Consider the following 23506-nt stretch of genomic DNA (forward strand, 5'->3'; position numbering starts at 1 on the left):
AAAGAAACGTCTGTGTACAAGGAATTTCTATGTAAATGCACTGGGTCAAAATGCAAATAGCACGCTTTGCAATCCTTTCAACATTAAAGGTTAAGAGCTGGATGCACTCATGCTGCTTGGAGTTAGAAATCTCTGCCGGCAGCATTTAGAAACAAAGTGGAAAGAGCTTTGGATGATAAGTTCATCTTTCTGCATCTCCTTTTTCTGTCTGTGAAGCATGAGGTCAAGTTCAACTTCATTTCACTGCTGGAGAGCCAGGCCAATGAATTCTCTCTGGTCTGAATAAAAATCCCTTCCGATATGTGAGACATAGCACAGCAACAACACACAGACATGAAAAATGGAAACTACAAGTTCAGCTGGGCTGACAAAAAACAACAACAACAAAGGAGTGCAGATGGAGATCTGAGGACGACAAGAGGGAGATTAAACATATTAGCCCAACATGTAGAGCAAACAATACAGTTTATGAAAGCATGGGGAGATTTAGGGTTTTTACTAAAGGAATTTCAGTGTCTAAGCTAAAAAGTTGCTTGTTTTTTGCACAAATTATCATGCAGAATACAGCAGATATGTTGGATTGGTGGGGTGGAGTGTGTCATAATTCTGCAGCGTATTCTAAATGAAGTGAGCATAAACTCAGGTTTGACTTTTCATACAAACATGCAACTATGATCAAAACCTAAAATCATACACCAATAGAGACCAAGAATATTACCAATAAATGTTTTTTACCTTCACGAGCCCAGAAATCTGGTTTAAATGCCTGTTAAACCACGACAACTGCTCTTATACGGAACAGCTCATCTTGCTAGGAAAGTGTCTTGTTAGAGGTTTTAGCCAATTTTACATAATCAATATTATTTGTTTCTAGATTGATTTTTATGATTGGCCATTTTGACATGTTTGCACCGCAGCATATCTGCTGATTGTGACACAGTGAGCCAGCCAGCTAACAGATCGAAGAGCTCTGGAACGTCAGCCGGCAGCCGAGATGAGCTGGAAAAAAACAGCAGAGGTTCAATCCTGCCTCAGAACATAAAGGTTAAAAATTACTCTCTCTCTGCTGCACTCACCTTCAATTACCCAGCAGTGCCACATTACGGCCAAACAAAATGACTACCATTAGCCATAATCACCTTACATGCAGCCTAATGTTATGCTGAACTGGACTGGGAAAATAATTGCTTTTCTGTGATGCTGTGGAAAAACTACTTCCAAAACAAGAAGTGCTGGGTGTAGAAATTAAGCACAGGTGGCAATCCCGGCACCATCTTCCACTGCAGAGAGGTTTGGTGCAAAAGTGCTTTGGGTGCAGCACACTCAAAAATGATCCAGAAACAAACTGTTGCCTCACAGACGGCTGCTGGGCAACACTGACTTTTCACTTTAAAGAATTACCAAAAAAAAACATCATTTTGCACTCCCTTCAAAATGGATGAAGACCTTTCTATGTCCCCAACAACCTATTAGTTCATGTTATTTGTGGAAAAAGAACAACAAAGCGTCCGACTCACAGAATAAGCACAGCACACCTGAGTGTGTAGGGCCTGGCAATGAATCAATAACAACAGATACTGCAGTAGACACATGATCAATATCAATAGGTTAAACGTCTGAGTGAATATTCCATCATTTTACCGCACGGCATTCTGGGGAATGTAGGCATAAAAAAGAGTTTAGTCTCTCAATCTCCCACTGCCAGCTAAGCAAGGGTGGTGGAATCGACTAACTCACTCACTCTTTGGTTACCTAGCAACTCACTCACTCTTTGGTTACCTAGCAACTCACTCACTCTTTGGTTACCTAGCAACTCACTCACTCTTTGGTTACCTAGCAACTCACTCACTCTTTGGTTACCTAGCAACTCACTCACTCTTTGGTTACCTAGCAACTCACTCACTCTTTGGTTACCTAGCAACTCACTCACTCTTTGGTTACCTAGCAACTCACTCACTCTTTGGTTACCTAGCAACTCACTCACTCTTTGGTTACCTAGCTACTCACTCACTCTTTGGTTACCTAGCAACAACCTTAGTACCTTGAGCAGCAGCAGTTTAAGATTTTGTTGCTGTGGCTCATACCGATATAAAAATAAAACGAAATAGCGTTGGCTAAAAACAATGGTAACAAATATGTTTAATTGGTAGTACTTCAGATATTTAAAACAATAAATTAATCAATAATTATCGGTATTGACTAATATGAAACACTTATATCGTGATATGATTTGCAGATTGATAACAGAGTTTCCATCCTTATAGTAAAATATTGTATTTTGTAATATTTTTGACAAACTACGGTTACCTTATTAGCCAGGAAACAATCTGGCTCTTGAAATAAGACTGGCAGGAACTGTAAGATCCATATGAATGAACTGAATGATTAGTGAGGGAGCGCATGCCTTTGACATGTCGAGGTGGGTGTGGCCGTCACTGAAGGGGAGCCATACTGGCATGCTGGGCTTATTATGTTTGAGGAAGCGGGTGCGCCGGGGTGGTCATAATTTCTGTTGAACGTGTTTAATGCCGTTCACTGTTGGCACTATTGGATGGTTTGGCCTGGTCAGTCAGTGTAAATCTGTAAGCTCTGAAGTAGGACAATCAAAGTGGAATAAATATGGAACCTCACTGGATTACCTGAAGGACCTCCTTACTTCACATTCAACTTCTAGATCCTTACGATCCCAAGCCTGTAATCTTCTCCACCTTCCTCGATCAAGACTAAGGACTCTGGGTGATGGAGCATTTGCTGTGGCTGCTCCTCGTCTATGGAACTCTCTCCCGGACTATTTGAGAGCCCCACAATCATTGTCCGATTTTAAAACTGGCTTGAAAACTTTTCTTTTTAGACAAGCCTACTCCACTTTTAAATGACTTTTTTATTGTTTTTGATTGTTGATTTTATCTGTTTTTAGCTGCACCATGTAGCACTTTGAGATTTTTATTAATGAAAAGTGCGCTATAAATTAAATTGATGATGATGATGATGAAATAGATGATTGCAACAACAAGAAGCGGCCTGGAGTTTTTTGAAGCACGTGTCGGACGGTTTAAAATCCCCAGAGTTGTCCCAGTGCGGCCCTCAAACATCTTGCCGCACATCTAGGAACTACTTTAGAAGCTAAGGAAGTAACGAAGCAAAAGATTAAACTGGTCTGAAAAGAAAACATGCAAACAAAAGCAGCTAACCGCGCTCTCTACCTGCCACAGTGGATTTACTCCAGCTACTTGTCCCTCTCTTTGATCCTTCAATCCGTAAGTTTCCATCAGCATCATCCTAATAACTTTCTCTCCCATTAAGCCACTGAAATACGACGCTCCCCGGCACCATTCAGCTTTCTGGTGCTATTATCCATTTTTACTAAGCTAAAATGGTGTCAGAGCGAGCGCAAAGGTAGGACTGCTACTTTCAGAATGAAACCATTTTCATCCAATTATTGGATGTGGAAATTCTGCTTGTTTTAGAGGTCAGATAGAAAATGACGGACCTAATGGACTCGACAAAAAATGGGTTAAGTGTTAAATTGACAATGTGTAAGGATCAATAAGGCTTTCTGTGTAGATAAAAGAGGATTTATGGTGACCAACTATGTTTATTAATTTCTACATGTTTAAATCCTTTATTAGCATATGGGGATAGCATTTCCTTTCTTTCCTAAGGGCAAAAATCAGGGTGTTTTGTTTATTTCTGTAATTTATGGTAATTTTCAGAGACGATATCAACTTAGTGTGCTTCCATTTTATAATGAACGTCAGTATGAAAGTAATTAAAGTGGCACAATTAATGAACTCACAAAAACACCAGAATGTTAATAAATGGTAGTTTTATTTGCTGCTGTAATTATAATCTTGCCACTTTAAATTCAGACCTTGTTCACTTTTATCTTCATTACAACTCAACCTGAAAGGAAATTTTTTTTTTTTTTTTTTAAACGCCGCATTTTTCAGTTTGATTTTCAGACTTTCACCTGTCGTTTCGCTGGTGCTACTCAGTGGCGCAAAAAGTGGGTATGGAGGGTATGCAACGCATAGGGGCGCAGCACCAGAGGGGGCGCCAAAACCCCGTCTGGAGGGGGCGGCGCGCAGATGATGTTCTCCCAAACACTTAAGCGCGCCTTACGCTCCTTCACCTCGCGCACATAACGAGGTAAATGCAGCGAGTTTTACCCTTCACGTATCGTTGCCTCGGGGGATGGGGGGGGGGGGACGAGCGAGAGAGCGTCGCTCCTTCACCCTGACGTTCCTTCCTGGGAGGGGGGGGCGCCGATCTATGTTTTCGCATCCACCTGAATAATGCGTAGTTGCGCCACTGGTGCTACTACAGTATGTCTTCCAGACTACAAGTCGCTGGCGGGTTAAAGACTAACTAACTAAAAGCACAGGAACGGGTCACCAACCAGAATCTGACCCAAAAGTTTATGTCAGAGTTACCAATAAGGTAGCAGGATATGTTGACATATTGGTACATTTGTCTGTGATAATAAGTTTTCTGTTTTTGCTAATAAAGATTTTTGAAGTTATTGAACTAAACAAACAATGACAGAAGGATTTTATTGACAAAAAGCATCAACAGAAGTAGGGAAGGAGTTTTGTATTTTTCCTGCTAAAGCAGCGTTTGTTCCAGTCTGAGTTCAGAGTTCAGCTTCCATCATTTTGCACTTTTGTAGCAAGCAGCTGATTTTTTTGTTGCCGTGATGATCAAAGCTCTGTCTTATGTCTCTTGATTTTCAGACTAATTGTAAAGAGAACAGATGGCTCAATTAAAACCTAATGTCACTGCATGAAGATGTATGGCACCAAATTTCTGCCAGTGCATAAATCACTCAAGCATCTTTTTGCATTCTGCTTCATCACACCCTGATGTGCATCAGCAAATGACAGAGAAACCTGCAGATAGGTGGGGAATATAGCAGTAAATCAGCTGAAAATATGAGATCCTCAAATAGAGCCGTTAATGAGCCATTTTGCTCATTTAGTCTAGTAGGTTTTAATCAGATTGACAACACATAAAGTTGGTTTATGTCTCCGCTATCTGGAGCGGCGTATTTCAGCTCATCAGCTAAAGAAGCACTTTTCTTTCTGCTACCTGCATGATGGGAAAACAAAAAGAGGAGAAAAAAAACAAACTTTCAGAGAATCTCATCAAGTTTTAGCCAAAAAAGACATTATGGGAAAAGGGCAGATTAGAAATAATCGACAGTCACTGGTTAGGTTTTACATCTCCTGCTGGTTTTTGTGTGTGAAACTGGGTGAAGTGGCATTCCTGTGTGAAAATCTGGCTGCACACACACAGACACACAGAGCATGTCACACACTTCCAAAGGCCAGAGACAAGCCTACTGGCAAGAAGCTGATCAATCTGTTCAACAGAAGGGAAAGGCAAGATAAAGCGAACAGAAAGAAAGAAGATACCACAGAATAGTAATGATATTTTAAAGGGGCCACATGTATGACAGTAATACTGCAGGTCCCCTACCTTTACACGTCTCAGTATTCACAGACTTTCCTGTGGATTATTTACAAAAAAATCACCTGCTTGTGGATGTTTTTGTTGAGCACATCTAAAAAATGTCAAAGATGATGCAGCTTGGGAAGATGTTGACTTCCTGCTGGTCGGCATTTCCAAAGAAGCTAATGAAGGAGCGTTTATAATCCCTTGAAAATAAGGATCATCATGGGTGTTGGGTTCTGTGGTAGCTCTGTTTCAGGTATTAATGTATATTAATGTCTATTTAGTGTTTGAACTATTAAAATAGGCAGTTATGATCAGTTTTAGTTTCAAGAAGTCTCGGGCTTCAGGTATTCACATGCCGTTGTGGTCGATTATCACCGTAAATACCAGGAAATACAGAAGCACTTGCTGTTGTTTGAGCGACATCAGAATGAACACAGGTGATGAAGAGCTATAAAACAATATTGATTGGTTGTTAATTATGGTTCAAAAACAAGCGATTTCTCTTACCTATTGAAGTTGTAGCTGGAACAGGCTCTTTGGATACTGGAGAAAAAAAGCATAGGGCAAACATGGTCACCTGATGTTAAACACTATTCACATCTATCTGCTGCCAAAATACTCAATTTGAACATTTCAATGACAGTCAAATCTTTAAATCGCTTTAAAAACATTTTGAGACGATTTGATCTGGAAAAATCCAGAGTTCATTGTAATTTTTTTTGCTCAAATTGGTAAAAAGTAGAAACACTTTTCTAATAAAACATTTACAAACCAATGTCATTATTTTAGGGCTTTAAATAACTTGCTGTCATATAATTTAAATGCCAAGATATTGCATGGTTTTCTGTAAATTACACATACAGGCTAAAATATGTATAGAAAACTCATATAAATGTTTTAAATATTTTTAAAAAGTTGAACATTTTTTGTCATTCATTCAGAAAGTGAAAGTCATATGCAGATCCATTGCAAATAGGGACAATTTTAAGGAATATGGATTACAGATATATGAAAACCCAAAGTTCAGTGACTCACACAATTAGAATATTACATAAGATCAGATTTCAAAAGCCAGAAATGTTAGGCTGACAGAAAGTATTCAACTTTTCCCTATATTTAATTTTTTTTAAAATGTACCTGTATAATAATAATCACTGAATTTCTTTGTAAGAAGTGCAAAAAGGTTCTTTGGTGGGTTTCAGCTTGACAAGAACAAAATTAATATTCATGATTAACTACAGCTGGTAGTTTCTCTTTGCCAGCATTAGAAGGATTTATGCAACAGCGCTCATTCTCATTCAAGTAGAGCTGAAATGTGCAGCTGCCCACATGTACAAGCCAAACGCCTTTTGGAGGAAGGTTTTATATTCGGATGAGTGGGAGAAAAGAAAACTCTTTGGAGACGAGGTCCCAAAGAAGTTAAGGTGAATACTTCACATTATACATAAAGTATGACTGTTTGGCAGCAAATCTACTTGGACATAACTGGTACAGATTTTGTGAAAATACACAATTATTTCACTGTATTTGTATTTAATGAAATGATTTCAACTTTGTAAACAGTTAATTTAAAAAGGAAGCTCCAATTAGTCCACAATGAGTTCATAATGAGAGGGATTAGTTAAAGGCAAGTAAAATTAAGCAGCAGCATCTTCAAGACTCCTCCTCCCTCCTCCAACATGCATTAAGAAAAACACAAGAAATGAACACAGAAATGTTGCCTAAGCATCTACAGAGATTAGGAAAAAAATGTCAATGTGCAAAATAATGTCTGAGTGTACCTGAGTAGTAGGAATTCAGCAGGGATTTGCTCTGCAGCGTTTTGCTTCCCTGCACAGAGAAGGAGCAGGGGGAGGGGGAGGCTGTGGAGAGGAGAGGCAAGTGTAAATATGACTGTAAGGACAATGACATTATTTTAAAAAGTGTGGAAGTACAGCAGGGGCCAAAAGAAAGACATGAATGAAGATGGAACATTTCAGATGAGGCAGAAATGGAAAAAAAAAAGAATCGGTTAAGAAAATGCCAGAAAACAGTTTTACACCAGAGTGACCTTATCTACAAATCAACAGTCGAGTTTCAGAGACAATTAACAATAAAAACATCAACAAAGGCAGATCAATTTTCAGTAGCATGTGGAGCAGTTCGATAGCATTAATGGCACCTCTGATGCAACCGATATTGAATTTGGAAGCACAACAGTGATTACAGGCCAATGGGCATACATACACTTAAATCTGATGTGTTTCTCAGCGTGGGTCGATGATTTTAACTAGTCAAAGAGTGAATGAGAATAAAATAGTAAAAACAGGGATGTTAAAAATATATTTTAAAAATTGGATTTGGATACAAGGAGCTAGAACCTCAGTTTGGAAAACACTTGAAATAATTTACACATCTTCAAAAAGCAACATGTTGGGGATGTGGACGAGTCTTTGATTAGCTCTAAAAAAGAAAATCAAATCAAACCAGAAGCACAAAAATCATCATTAAGTGTCACACATTGTTCAGTAAAAGCTACCAGAAAAATATCCAAGAAGGTCAACGCCTCGACTCATTCTGCTACCCAAAGAGACACGCAGTGTGTTAAAGGTCAAGTGACAAATCTCCCAAAGAGCTGCAGTAATAATGACAGAGCGGTTGAGGCGACGCCATCATTAAATCGGTGGACTTCTCCAGAAGCTTGTTAACACCAAGCATCGCAGTTATCCCTAAAGACATTAGATCCCTCATTAGGGATCATCGATGCAGCTGAAGCACCAGATAACTTATCAATAGCAAAACCTCCCAAAGCTGTTTAGTCAGTCTGCATACAGCTTTGCTTTTATTAGCTAACCTGCTTAAGGAGCATTAAATACCTTGCATTTAGTACAAGGCATTTAATGCTTTAAATGCGTACAAAATAGTTTGCATTATTTACTATTTACTTGCACACAAAATAGTAACTTGTAAAATAGCAGGCTGAGGAAAATGGAAAATGTATGCCTGTACTAAATAGGGCTGTAGTGATACAATAATCTCACAATGTGATACACAATATTCTGCTCACAATACAATATATATTGCGATATTAAGCAAACAATATAATTCAATACACTTTTGCAATTTTCTGAAAGATTTTAGAGGGACAGAGTGATTTTAGTGACATTTTGTGACTGTTATAGAGTTGGATTGAATTAGTTTAACTGAAAACTGAATAAAAGCACCAACTACACAATACCTGGCTCTGGTTGGACACAGACTTAAAGTCGACAGCTGGACAAAACGAATCAAAGAAGTGGTGAGAAAACATGTTTCGATACCTTTTTAACCTCAACACTTAACATCTGAAGGAATCACTCTAAACCTGATGACCTGATCACTCTCCTAGCGAAGCAGGTGACAGTTGGATGTTACGATACTTGCGGATGAATATCAATTTTTTTTCTAGGAAATAAAATATCGATATATATCGCAAAATCGATATCATTACACAACCCTAGTAGTAAACAAAGTGATTGTTACTAAAATAAAAAAGAAAATAAGCTGTTTCACTGCAAAACCATAACGTCTTTGGGTGTAGTCGCCAGTGCAAATATATTATTACACTGAAATTAAGACAAAACTAACCGACAACTACCTTTTCAACAAGATACAGGAGCTTGTTGCAAGTCAATATTTCCTTAATATTGATTTAAAAAGCATTAGTTCTACTGACGGGCTGCACAGTGGCGCAGTTGGTAGAGCTGTTGCCTTGCAGCAAGAAGGTTCTGGGTTCGATTCCCGGCCTGGGGTCTTTCTGCATGGAGTCTCCATGTTCTCCCTGTGCATGGTGGGTTTTCTCCAGGTACTCCGGTTTCCTCCCACAGTCCAAAAACATGACTGTCAGGTTAATTGGCCTCTCCAAATTGCCCCTAGGTATGAGTGTGTGTGTGCATGGTTGTGTGTCCTGTGTGTCTCTGTGTTGCCCTGCGACAGACTGGCGACCTGTCCAGGGTGACCCCGCCTCTCGCCCGAAACGTTGGCTGGAGATGGGCACCAGCAACCCTCCCGACCCCACTGAGGGACAAGGGTGCAAGAAAATGGATGGATGGATGGATAGTTCTACTGACAGATGCCTTCACTTATAACAAGACACTCGTCCCACGTTACACGTTATAAGTGAAGGAAATTTTTGACTTAAACTCCTGGACTTCACTAAGATACTGAGATTCTTTAACAAATATTTGGAGAAGCAGCAAACTGTGAGAGACTCACTTTAGCAATCTTCCATTTTGTTCAGTACAGCAGCAAACGTTGCTTTGGTGGAAAGACAATAAGTAGCTCTGAACAAACTCTTGGGCACAAGTTCATCCCAAGGATGGGCTGTGAAGCTAGTCACCAGTTTACAGAGCAAAGTGGGGACCTTCAGGTGGACACGTCACTTTTTATAAATGTGGCTCGTTATCAGAACTTCCTTCCTTTAACTCTGACCAATGCACATCCACCACCTCTTCTACACACCCAGAGATTACTGTAGGGTCTATAAATAAATAATGCCAGACACATGTTCAATAAGTTAAAATGAGAACTGTCGGGAGACTAACTGGAACATTTTAATAATCGGAATAAGCTCTGACAGCTAGCCTATGCATTTTATCGTTCATACCTGCTATTTCAGATATACATTTTTTTGTCTTGTGTGGTCAAAAATCTGAAGAGGCTGTTATTAAACTGACAAACCACAGATCTGTGAAACCAATCAGGACTTTACAGCAGGTCTGCATTTGAGTTTTTATGAATTATGAAAGAACTTTGTTCTGAGTGCAGAACGGCATTTCTTTTAAATTACCACCACTTTAAGGCTAAAAGCAGTTTATGGAGTTTTCTAGATCAAAATGTAGACCTCAAAACTTAAAACGTAAATGAAGTGAGTCCAAAACTATCCTTATTTTTAATGCGTTGTGCCGTTTCTGCTCGCACCATCATCTCCCTCTACATCTGATAAGTTTGTTTCTGCTGAATGTGAGATGTAGTTGGTTTTAGTGTGTGGTATATATGTGTATATATGCATTTCTGTCTATACTTTTATAGTAATTTTATACATTTAAATCAGTAAATTAGATCAATGGTTCTGAATTGTAGCTACAGCTTGTTTTTTTTAATATTCATCTTACTAATGATTTTATGCTGTTAAAATCGTTACAGAAAATATTTGACTGAAGAGCCTTTTAATAATCAGTCAGAGCAGTTTAACCATGTTTTACGAATAAAATACAGATTTTTATTAAGACTTTCCATGTAAATCTAATTAAGTGGAGTGGATTTCATTATAATTCTCTCTAAAAATATGTTTTTATAGAGACGGCTGTGCAGAAATGGAGCCGCGTTGATTCCAGCTGCTGTCAGTCACCAGATCCTCATATCTTTATTACTTTAGTGTCTCCTCATTCTAGTTTTTTACTTATTTTTAAATAAATTCTGTCCGTGTTGCAGCCGTAGATGCACGTTGAGTTTATTTGATTAATCAGTGTTTACTGTAAATCAGGGGTCCCCAAACTTTTTCCTGTGAGGGCCACATAACTTTTCCCTTCTCTGGTGGGGGGCCGGAGTCAGTTTGTAACAGAAAAAATGTTACACGGTTATCACCTGCGCTGCCGGAAATTGTTGTGCGTTACTCGATTGGTTTTTACTCAAAAACCGTTAGTGAAACAGTCACTGGGACTGACTAGTATATGTTCCATTGAGGGAAAGTAACTTTAAACTTTCACATAAAGGCTCGTTTTGAAGTATAAGCTGCTACTTGCATTAATTAGAAGAATTCGACCTGGAATGCGGCGTTCATAACAAACACGTGTTCATCTGCTCTACCGCTAGCAAACAACTGAACTGATTAATTAACATAAAAGTCAAGCAGTTCCCCAAAAGTCCAACAGATGGCAGCAATGCGCCATGCAAAACAAAACACCCACAGTTTACAGGACACACTTCCTGCTACAGAGCCCCCTGGTGGTTGAAGAAAAATCCACATATAAACCGGAAAATACAATATATGAAAAAAAAATCTGAATGCTCTGGTATTGTTCAGGGGGCCGGACCAAATGTGGAGGCGGGCTGGATCCGGCCCGCGGGCCGTAGTTTGGGGACCACTGCTGTAAATGAAGCGTTTTGCTGTAAAACAGGAAGTTTTGAATTTGTCTTCCTGCTCATGGATCTGATTCACATATTATGAATCAGATGTTTAGATCTAAAGCTGCTGGTCTTCAGCTAAGCAGGCTGAGGCTTTACAGGTTTAAATCTCTCAATTCGCCATCATGTTTAATTGTTACGGAAGTCTGAAAATATAATAATGAGCTGCCATTATTCACGTGGTGAAACATTTGTTTTAGAATCAGTTTTCATCTCCTTTTTAATCATCTTTTTATTAATTTCCACATGTTTCATATATTTATAAAGGTGGATATTTTAGTTTAATTGAACATTTCTCAGATGCAATTTGTATTGTACTGAAATTGCAGTGAAAATAATTAAATTCTTGGATAAAATAGAATAATTGTTGAAGTTTTGGGGGTTGACATTATCGAGAACACTCAGTCCTGATTGTAAACCTCTGGATCTCAGAAATAACTCACGTATTTGCCAAGCACACAAAAATGTACCGGGGCTCGTTCAGTTTTTAGAAACTGATGGTTCTGCCTTTCTGAGAAGCAGATTCTGTGAATCTTTTCTACCTCAATGCCTCTTATTTTGTTTTCTCTGGTGTTACAACACTTTGTGCTTATTGGCAGCTGAATTTCAGTTTTTGCATATCAGTCCATGTAACAGTAGTAACATATGTTTTTCTCCTTCAAATTAAAGTTCCACAAACTGTTGCATGTGTGTTTTGACCAGGTTTTCAGATGGGCTTTTTGCACAAAAAAGCTCAAAAATCAGTTTAAGAAATGTTTCCCTCAAAAAAATCTAATTACTAGCAAAAATATTCAGCTTATTACTCAATTACAGCATATAGAATATTAAGTTACAAGCTCTTATTTGACAAGAAAGTGAATCATCACTTCAAAGAATTAGATAAAATATGAGCCAAAAAAAAAAATCTCCTTGGCATATTAAGGAATTTTAAGCAGCTTTCTTAATTAGCTATCATTTGACTGACTACCCAGAAATGTCTTCTACTAACAAACCTGTTAGAGCAGACGGTGAATCGCTCTGTGGGGAGCAGAACTGGTCAGTCGTAAATGTTTGGGATGCAAGTTTAACATGAGAGAACATGGCTGGTTAAAACTACTGTTCTGTTTTTATTTAGCATTTTATAATAGTTTACACAATTCTCAAAGCTGCAAGTCTCTTCTTCCATTCACTGAAATTCAACAACAAAAGTCAAGCTCAATGGGAGGAACCCCAGACAGAAAACTGAAGGGAGATGAGAATCGAGCAGGATTGTGTAGGAAGGCGGAGGCCAGGCTGGCTGCAGCCTAGTGATGACATCACTTCCCCGCTGTGGGTTTTATATCCTCTCTTTATTATCCTCCCTTTCCTCCATCACTTCTCTCATTCTTTATCTCTGTCTCACACTTCTAATACATCCAAGCAAACATATTTCCTCCTGCTTGGTGATAAAATCCTCTCGCCTTATGCAAACCACCACTGTATGCTAATGTTCCCCAAAAAGCAGCCCAGCTTTAATACAGTCAGGAGTGTACCTGCATACCAAGAGGAATCTGCTTTGACAGCAATGTCCTGTGAAGATAGCTGGTGACTGGGTGAGAATGCAATAACACAAAAAGGTTATTTGCCCTGTGAGACTCCTTGCAGAAATATTACTGGGTCCCCTTCTCTGTGTCAGCGCTTTCAGTCTCATTAGGACCGAGCCTGGCAGAGAATGCTGCATGCAAGTAAATGTTTGTCCATTTCAGAAAAAATACTACCAAGGCTGAATTACAGATAGGAGGACACTAATTTGTGACATTGTTATGGGTAACTTTTTACTTCATGCAGTTCCCACAGTTCCCGTATTTTTATTTTTTTGTGATTTTTTTGAACAAGTGGTTCATTATGTCACAAAATGTCCTAACTTTTGACAAACAAAAATGTGCTGAGTATGCTGTGCATTTGTATTTAGCACAAGCAAATGCCTTCTAACGTCACATGATAATTAAACTCTGTCCACCTGTGTGTAATTACACATTGTGTGTAATTTAACGTGGGGGAGTTTCACAGTCGGTCGGCTCGGTTTGATTGAGAACCAACGTCGTAACGATTTCAGCTGCTGCAGTTTCTTTCTCACTGCATTGTGTCAAACAATCTTCCACGTCCTCGACTTTGATGGCGCCGCGCCAAGAACACCAAAAAATAAATTTAAAAAAGTCACAAAACCCTCTGAAGACGACACTGAGGAAAACTTCACAAAATGTAAACAAAAATGGAGCATTGTCAGATTTTAGATCTTTGGTAAAAAAAACAAACAAAGAGCCATTTCTTCTGCCAGAGCTAGACTCTCGTGTTTGTTCTGGTTGTAATTACCCAGAATGCACCATGTTGTAGTCCACTACAGTCTGCATTCCTGCTTCTGCTTTTCAAACAGCACCAGAGTTCAGTTCAACCAAACCAAGACCTACGATTTTACAAGGACCAGAGTTTAGCTGCTCATTCACACGTCCTGAAATGAACTGGACTTTCTTTGCAAACAAGCTAGAGTTTGATTAAAGTGGACTAAACAGGGCTGGTGTGAATGAACCCTAAGTAAACTGAACTGTTCTAAGAAGAAATCAGGGAATTATTAGTGAATATAAATGAACAGACAGCATCCGAAGGACCAACAAAAACCATCATTCTGATTTTTACACTTACACTGATAACTGAAAGGTTTACCCAGCATTAAAAAAAATTTAATCAAAAAGTCAATATAAAGATGTGCGAAAAAGTTTATCCAAAACTACATACTGTAGTGTATAAATGTAGACGAATGAACTGAACCTGAATGTTCAAAATGCAACGAATGTAACATCACTCAGTCTGCAGTTTTCAGCGCAGGAACAATTTCTGTACATCAGTACGGAGAGTTAAGAAGAAGAGTGCAGGCAGTTATGACCAGCATTAAACTGGACCTGTAGCTCTCAAAAGCCAAGTTCCCCCAAAGGCCAGCGTGACATTTACAAGAGAAAAATGCCCGCCTGAGAGCAACTGTCTAATTATACCGGACACACAAATATGAGTAATTCTAAGAAGAAAAATAGAAAAAGGCAGTCCATTCTTTTGCAAGATGCAATCTGCGAGTGGAAGAGGCAGTTATGTCCAAGAGAAGCTCAAAGTAAGACGGAAGCTTGTGACGTACTGCGTTATCTGCTCACCTTAAAGTTTTATTTTTACTCAAAACGTCTGTTAGTTTGGTTAATAACACGATTAATGTGTGTTTTGACAGAGAACCAGCCAATAGAGGGACATGAATACAGGAAACTCTTGCTTTTTTCATCCATTAGTCCTGATCCGATATTAATATCTCTGTTGGTCCTGATATTGAAATCTAGATTGGGTACCAGCGACAGTTTCAGATGAATAAAGGCAGATCTATTCAGTCTAATTCTATGTTTTGAGCTCTAAATAATGAAATGCTTCAAAATTTATTTCACATTATACTTAGAATTAATTCAATAAATTTTGCAGGTAATTATTTGTACTTTCAGGACCATTTGAAAGAAGATTTGTTTATTTTACGTTCACCAACGTAGTGAACTTACTGTTTTTGTCAGTTTCTTTATTCTTCATTTTACATTGGTTGCCATAATTTCACTGACTGAGCAAATTGAAGTTGGGCTGTTTTTACATGTTCTGTACTGGCCAAATGAATTAGTAATTCAATACATGCATGTCTGTGTTTAAAAACAGGAACATGTTACATTTATGTCAGTGCTGTTTTTCCGTATCGGATCGGTACTGAAGTGTTTCGGTGCATTCCTGCTCGTCTTCAGGTTTCTGGAATAATTTACGGATACTGTTCTCCAGATGGTGGCTGCACAGTGGTGCAGTTGGTAGAGCTGTTGCCTTGCAGCAAGAAGGTTCTGGGTTCGATTCCCGGCCCCGGTCTTTCTGCATGGAGTTTGCATGTTCTCCCTGTGCATGGTGGGTTTTCTCCAGGTACTCCGGTTTCCTCCCACAGTCCAAAAAACATGACTGTCAGGTTAATTGGCCTCTCCAAATTGCCCCTAGGTGTGAGTGTGTGTGTGCATGGTTGTGTGTCCTGTGTGTCTCTGTGTCGCCCTGCGACAGACTGGCGACCTGTCCAGGGTGACCCCGCCTCTCGCCCAGAACATTAGCTGGAGAGGAACCAGCAACCCTCACGACCCCACTGTGGGACAAGGGTGTAAGAACATGGATGGATGGATGGATGTTCTCCAGATGCTGCCAGTAACAACCTTGATCATGTAGAACGGATGAGTTTTACTCACTGAAGCCGTTGAGGTCTGGGCTGGAAGTGGAGAACGGGTCGTCTTTGTGCAAGGTGCTGACTTTAGTGGTGCTCTTGTCAGCCGTGGTGACCGGACCCATCTCCCTCTGCTGGGTGGAGCTGCTCGCAGTTTCCTTCTGCTTTTTGGCCAACTTCCTATGAGCAAAACAAACATGGAAAACAAATCTAAACAGACGTCAACACAAGTTTGTGAATTACGAGTTATATTTATGTTTATACACAGAGAGATAAAACTTGATGAGAGGTGAAATGAAGTGAATTGAGCACAGAATGAAGACTTAAGGATGAAAGATACAGATACTGCAACGCATTGAATAAAGGATCTGTCGATTTGAGTAGGCCGTCTTTAAATTCAGCAGTTCGACACACCAGGATGTAAACAGTTGGCAACGTTTAACTGTCAGTTTGGAAATAAATTCATTTATTTCCAAATGAGAAATATTATTAACGAGAGTTCCTCGCTAAAATGAGAAAATCTCTTTACAATCTCTATAAGGAGATATAATATTATGTTCCTCTGACTGATTACATAAAGGGCATAAAGAGACTCACTATGATCCTCCTCCTCACTCCGTTTCTTCTAGATGACATTTAAAAATCCCAGGAAGTATTGCTGTGTTACTGTTCCGACCTTTCTTATTTAAAAGAGAATATGTTTTGGTGTTAGATATCTCATTTTAACAGGTTTTACATCTCGTTACAACGACAAAGTTTCAGTGTTTAAATGAGATACTGAATTTACTTCGAAGCTCTGGCAGTTGAACGCTTACGTGAAACTGTCAGCTAGTCCCCACCAGATTTTCACATCACAGAGATTAATACACGTTAAAAATAAAGTCAAATTTCAGAAGCTGTGACTTTACGTTCCTTTTGTGACCTCATCACTTTGTTGTGCAGGGATTTGGGCCTTCTTAACAGTCCTTCAGTTTATTGAGATTTGCAGATATTCATTTTTGCGCCACTCTCTGAAGAAGAGTCCAAATCCCTCGAGTTCCTTTCACATTGCATGTGGAAATGCTCTTACTGTCAGGAATAAACCCAGCCTGGAGTTCTGCTTTTGGTCGTCTTCGATTTGAATTCACCAAACATTTCCATGATTATTTACAATTATTTTTCACCCACATTTCTTCCTCAAAGGCGATAATTCCCCGTCTTACTTAAAGTATGTTGGACAGTTTTAGTCGCTAATGATTTAAATCCCATTATATAGACTAACATCATTTCTGCAACCATGATTACATAAGTTGTTGCTGGTTGAAAGATAATCAGTCATGCAGTGATGTGCCTGTATCCTGGTTGCTACCTTTTATTCTGTTTGCCTGCAGAGTTTCTGTTTCATGTTTCCAAACTAATAATCCCATTGTTTAATAATCCCAACTAGTCATGAAAGCAGTGATTATTTTTGCTTTCTTTACAGCAATAAGCACAATAATGGAAAGACGATACGATTCACTGTTGAAAGGTCAACATTGTAACACTGCTGCTCTTCAAAGTCGAGACGTTTTTCAGTAAATATGTTCCAGTTTCCCTAAACACATGATCAGGCTCCAAGCCTGAAATTACCAAATGACAGTATTAGTATGAGAAAGAAACTTTTTAGGTAATTTAGAACATTTATAGATCTGAACCAAGCTGTACTAGTTAGATATTGTCCCATGTGTTAGTCGTTTACTGATGAACCTTTACAGCCTCGTGAGGTTTAGAAACCATGAAGGAAATCATGCAGTAGGCATCAAACTAGACTCACAACATTCATCTCGTCTTGTGTGAATTGTCTTGAAAAGTCAGAAATACTTTGAGTCTAAAAATGCTGGAAGTGATAATTAGTGCGCTTCATCATAAAAGAACTTTGCTTCTTCAGAGCCAGCCGTGTAAATGAGCTGCCTGTTCTGTTTTGTTCTGCAGTTTCATCTCTTGGACTCAAATCTTCTGCACATTTCCAAACTTACGAAACTTCTAGAAACCCGCATGGCTTCTCATATGCTGCAGGGTCTGTTAAAACACCCAGCAGCGTCTTTGTAGTCACCAATAAAATATCCTCATGGATTCTTTGCAAGCATTTTGCTTCACAGGGAATCCAGACAATATTGCAAAGTTTTACATTAACAGGGTTCATTTTCTAATTAGGTGTTGAAGACGTTAATAAAAGCTTTAACGTCTCTCGTTGCTGCACAAGTCTTGTGCTGAGAAGATTTTCACAAATTTTGCATCTAAACCTACAAGACGTATGAAATTCAACAAAAGCTATCAGTGAAATATGTTCAGCAGGTTTTCTTTTGTAATTAGTGCTTCAATGAAATGAACGTATGTGGAATGCAAAGTAAAATCTGTGACTCGTAACAGAACTTATGAAGTAATTAGCTGGTTTGTTTGCCGTGAGTGAGGCTGTGGAAAAAACAACAAAACCTGATCTGAGTGAGGTTATTGCTTCTGTCCTGACCTGCCAGGTGAAATGCTTGAACTAGTTTTAACCCAAATCCTCCTTCATGTTGCACATCCACTTCTTACAAAGGACAAACTTTTTTAAGTCTAATCATAAACATGGAGATTGAAATGCAGCTTGGCCTTTGCTGTGGGTTAATTTGAAATGTAAAACCAGTGAATAGGAAGCCATTATGTTTCTTCATCTTTTCACATTTGAATAAATCATTTACTCAATAGTACTGCAGTGAAGTGTGACCTAACAGAAGCTCTATAAGTTTAATTTCAAGGCAGTGACATTGTTAGGCTCTTTTCGTCTTGTTGAATAGCTCTTCAGACTTTCTGAAGGTCTTTCAAAGTTTTTCTTTGGCGTTTGCGTGCTGTTTTACTCGATACTCAAGTATTAAATGACGACTTCAACAGTGGAAAAATTAGGATAAAAACTACAAGCACAAAAGAAGTTTTAACCCTGAAAAAATGGAAGCAATTAAATATCTATGAGTTGATATGATAGAGACGAACGCTCAGACTCTGTCATCATTCAGAAGAACTGGGCATGTGAAACTTTAGTTTCTGTTTGCAGAGATAAAAGGTTTACAAGCCTGTGGATTCAGATGGATCTAACATGAGCAGACAATTTGTGTAGCTAACTAAATAACTGACCTAAACTGGTTTAGTTGTCTCTGTGTAACTGGTGTAATTTTGCACAAACAATTTATAACACTTATTTTACCTTTCATAGAGTCATATGTTGTCTGTCTTTAGTTTTGTAGAATACATCATGTACAATGTAACATTAAAATTTAAAAAAAAGATACAAAAGATACAATTCAATACAATAAAATAAATATATTGAACATTAAAATGTCATGTATTACAATAACTGCAACTGGAACTTTAATGTGTTCATTTCAAATAATTAATTACAAAGATTTTAGCGCATTAAAAATTGTTTTGCATTTAATCAGTTACATAGAAAGATCCTGGGTGGAACTGTTGTATTCATGTGTTCCTGGTACTCCCATAAATCTGACGCACAGGCAACATCCACAAAACCATTTCTCTTGGCCGACGGGGGGTTAATTTATGCTTCAAAAAATGATCTGATGGGATGCTGAAGTTGTTCTTGTAGGAGTTACATAAACTAGCATCTCAATGCTAAACATGTGGCAGCAGCACAGGCTATTGTCAGAGTCCACTTTTTTTTTTTTTTTTTAAGTATGATTTCAAAGCACTTTGCACCAATCTGATGTTTGAAAACCCCAACTAACAGATTTAAACAATTAATATCTGTCTAATTAATTAATTGTGCTAATTTAGCAGCACAATACGTATTTTTACTTGAAAATGTTGCTTATTTTGTCTCTGCACTTCTCAATTAAAATGCGAATATTTACAGACAATTATTGGAATCAAGATACTAATCAAGTCTTAAGACTAATAATATATAAAAACATAATTTGCCACATAATTTCTTTTTATATTTGGTGAAAGTGAGAGAAAATATCTCCTTGAAGTGACAAACATTTGATTTATAACTTTTATTATGCTGCTAATACATTTTCAGTCACTTTTGTAATGCTAAGAATGAACTAAATCCATTTTCAGCACCAGAGCACTGTTTCCACACAGGCATTACTTTTTTAAAACATCAGGATTCGTTGAAACATTTTAAGCTTAAAATTTAGGAATCAATAAAAACAAAAAAAATAATGTGTCCACTAAACATCCCAGCTGCTCAGAACTAATCCAACAAATAGCCAGACCTTCTTTTTATCAGCACATCAACACATTTTTCTGACTTTAAGAGCTTGAAAGAGTCACAAATGGCAAACAGTGGACGGTGTGTTTGTGCATAAGCATTGATTCTTGTACTGATGTGTGTTTCTAGAGGCAAATATTTGAGCTGTGTGTGCTGGACATTCAGTCTTTTCGCCTCTGAGTGTTGCACGTGTCGGTTGTGTCGGGCTGCTGGTCCACGCTGGGCAGTGAGTCGGCGTGTTCCTCTGTGACTTATCACGATGCCGCCTCGTTGCATGTGTTTCTGATGGAGTGAGCCGTCTCTGCAAAGCCAGTTCAAAAAGGCCAATGCAAGACAAATGTATTTTGCACAGCATGGCATGATTGAGACATAAGCTCTTATTTTCAAGAGAAACCTCAGCTAACTTTAGTAATACAAAGGTTCATGTCCACTCTACAAGTTATTCAGTGAATATTAAATAGTTAAAAACAAAATTCTCTCTGTGCTTTTGTTTTGTGTTTTCTTTCTGGCCTCCCTTAGCGATTGAGTGGGTGAATGAACGATTACAGTGGCTGCATTTTGAACCAGAATGGATGTGCATTGTCAAAGACCATTTGGTAATTTCAATAATGTGTACTGATCAACAATATTCTGAGTTTCCTGGGTTATTCTAGGTTTTTGAGCAGTGGACCCCAGCATGCTCTCAGGTCAGTATCCACACATTTAACTATTCCCAGATTTTTCTGTTCTCCGCATAAATCCAAATTATTTGCCAAACATTCACATATCCACTGTGTTTGGAAAACAGCTGTTTTCTTTGGCTGTTTCCCCCAAAACCGGAGATAAGGAAGACTTTCTCTGCAGCCAGCTAAAGAACAAAGGACCAAATCTTAGTAGAGGTCTGTGTGCATTAAAGGACACGCATTATGCAGAATTCACATTTCGCATGTTTTTTGTTCTTCCATTTGGTTTCTGCTTCTAAAAACAACTCAAATGCTTAAAAAAACAATAATTTAATGTTTTTTGGTGTTTGGAAAATGAGACATTTCAAAAACCTCCAGAATGTATTGTCACAAATAAGTAGGCGCTGCCCATTACCTAGCAACCCAAGCTGAGCTCCAGCATATTTGGTCAGCTGGTTTTACCAGGAGGCTCTACTAATGCCTTTCAAAGATGTACAGTTGTTTAATTGCACATTTGTTTGCAGCCATTTTCACATACGAGTGTAAACATTTAGTTTGGGAGCGTGGCCAGCAGCACCTTGTTTGGATTTAAAGTGACAGAACGCCTTAAAACTGCTGATTCTGAAAGGAGCAGAATAAAATCTCATCATCTCAGAATGATTTTGTGCAGAAACTGTAATGTACATGTTTTGTTTCGCCCATGGATACAAAGCCATTGGGCGATCTTAGGTCACCTTTAAAATACAAATGTTCAAGTCGTTTGTTGTTCAATCATTTCACCCAATAAAGAATTGTGTAAACAGCCATTCAGCAGCAGTTTATTTCTGATAATTATTTGCACTTTCATCAGATAATGAGGTCTAAATATAAAATCTCTTTCTGGGTTACTTTTCTACAAAACATCCTAAACTGATCTGGTTGTTTCTATCAGTTCATTGCTAATGTCTTTAGTTTTGCTGAACAAACAAACTTTTGCCACATCATGAGCTGCAGAATCATCCATTCTGAACAGAGCAGGCATGGTGGGCGTGTGTATTCTTGTTTACTTGCACGTTTATATCGTGTGTGTGTGTGTGTGTGTGTATGTGTGTGGGTGTGTGTGTGTGTGTGTGTGTGTGTGAGTGTGTGTGTAGGGGTGCGTGTGTGTGTGCATCTGAACAGTGAGATTGCTCACACGCTGATGCTTTTCTTTGTACTATGAGAGAATATAATAATCTGTGCTTGCTGTGCTCTTTTTCCATGCTGATCTTTTTGGTTTTATGAAGTCCTGTTCTGCTTAAATGATTGTGAGCGAGGGTGTGTGTGTGTGTGGGTGTGTGTGTGGGTGTGTGTGTGCGCGTGTGCGTGTGTGTGTGCGTGTGCGTGCAAGCACAACATTGTTGATCCCTCCGAAGGTCAGGAAGCAATAAACGAGAGGTCAGCTTTGGAAGAAACATCTCCTTTATCCCTATCAATCCTTCAGCCCACGGTTTACTGGTAATAATGTCTGTGGAGGACCAAAGCGATTATTCATTAAACGTATGACTGTGCAAAAGTCTTAAACCACCTTCATTTTCTTTGAATTTTCCTTCAAAACACTCAGCTGTTCCTATGATAGTCTAACTCGAGCCGTTACATATTTCTGGTCATTTTTCACTTCCTATCTCTACTCTTTAAACATATTGTGAAGTGTGGCACAAATCTGATCTTTTTAGAAATTGGACCGATCAGACTTCCATGAAAACATGAATATAGGTTGTACAAAAAGCGGATGTGTGTCGCAGTTTTGCCAGCTGTGTGACGGTAGAGTCAACCTGAAGAAAGTCTGGGGAGCTAATCAATCACTTCTACTTAAGATTTAACAATAAAAACATTTGGTCAGATTGAAAGGATGAAAACAAACCTTCTTCCAAAACTTCTTCCTTCTAATAAAATCAGGTTTAATCCTAATATTTGAGATTCTATGATTGGGGCCAAACGGTTACTTACTGTGGTCTATTCCTGACTATCTGACTGCACTTTCATTTAGAAAAGTAGGAAGAAGAAGAAAGACAAGTGAGCCAGAAAGAGAATAAAGAACATAAAAACGGAAGAACGTATAAAATCAGTGAAGTGGTAAAAGCAACAGGCAACGTCTCAGAACTTTTATGGAAAAGACTTTCTCATTATCGTTCCCATTCTTCCCCTGCACTTCTTCCTATCCCACATTTATCCCAATAATGGGCTCATTTAAATGACAAATCCCTCGTATTGTAATTTGCAATGAACGGGACATAATCCTTCTTTAATGAATATCACGGCGGCAGTTCATTAACCGCTCAGGTTACCCCACCGGGCGCCGGCCCTACCGAGAGTCATGAGCTACTTGTGCGCCCCCGGCGACGCTAATTGCAGGATGTTTGATGTGTCGATAATGAGAGATGTGTGGTGAGGGGACGTTCAAAACCATAAGGGAGAGCTGCGCCGTTCCCCTGATGGGCTTAAGAGCAGTTTTAGTCCCCAGAGACACAAGATGGGAGGAAATGAAGTGAAGCAGAGCAGAAGTACTCATGAAACGGGTAAAAAAAAAAAAAAAAATCAGCTTTTTAATTGTTTCTTATGTGATGTATGAGACGTCAGGAGCACTTGAGGGGTTCATTTCCCAAAAGCCATGTTTCCATTAAAAAAAGACTCATTACTGAAGGTTATTCATTTTACAGAATAAAGAGACTTCCTTATTGTATGCTTAATTGTATAGGGTGAAATGACGTAGAATGAACCGTAACGATTCGGGATTGTTTAATGTGAAGTGGGTTCTTTTTAGAATAA

At 38.7% G+C, this 23506-nt stretch overlaps 1 protein-coding gene across 6 annotated transcripts in view; it reads right to left on the reverse strand.

The window, feature by feature from the left end:
* ptprt (protein tyrosine phosphatase receptor type T) overlaps positions 1 to 23506 on the reverse strand; it is a 311147-nt gene that overhangs the window by 54891 nt on the left and 232750 nt on the right. For all 6 annotated transcript variants that reach the window (XM_081606784.1, XM_017304835.2, XM_008408309.3 and 3 more), the window contains 3 exons: positions 15855 to 16009; positions 7239 to 7319; positions 5965 to 6000 (listed from right to left, as the gene is read on the reverse strand). In XM_081606784.1, coding sequence (XP_081462910.1) covers positions 5965 to 6000; positions 7239 to 7319; positions 15855 to 16009 — 272 coding nt within the window. The remainder of the gene's footprint in view (positions 1 to 5964; positions 6001 to 7238; positions 7320 to 15854; positions 16010 to 23506) is intronic.

This window comes from Poecilia reticulata, chromosome 5, assembly GCF_904066995.2.
Source record: "Poecilia reticulata chromosome 5, P_reticulata-male-v2, whole genome shotgun sequence".
NCBI lineage: Eukaryota > Metazoa > Chordata > Actinopteri > Cyprinodontiformes > Poeciliidae > Poecilia > Poecilia reticulata.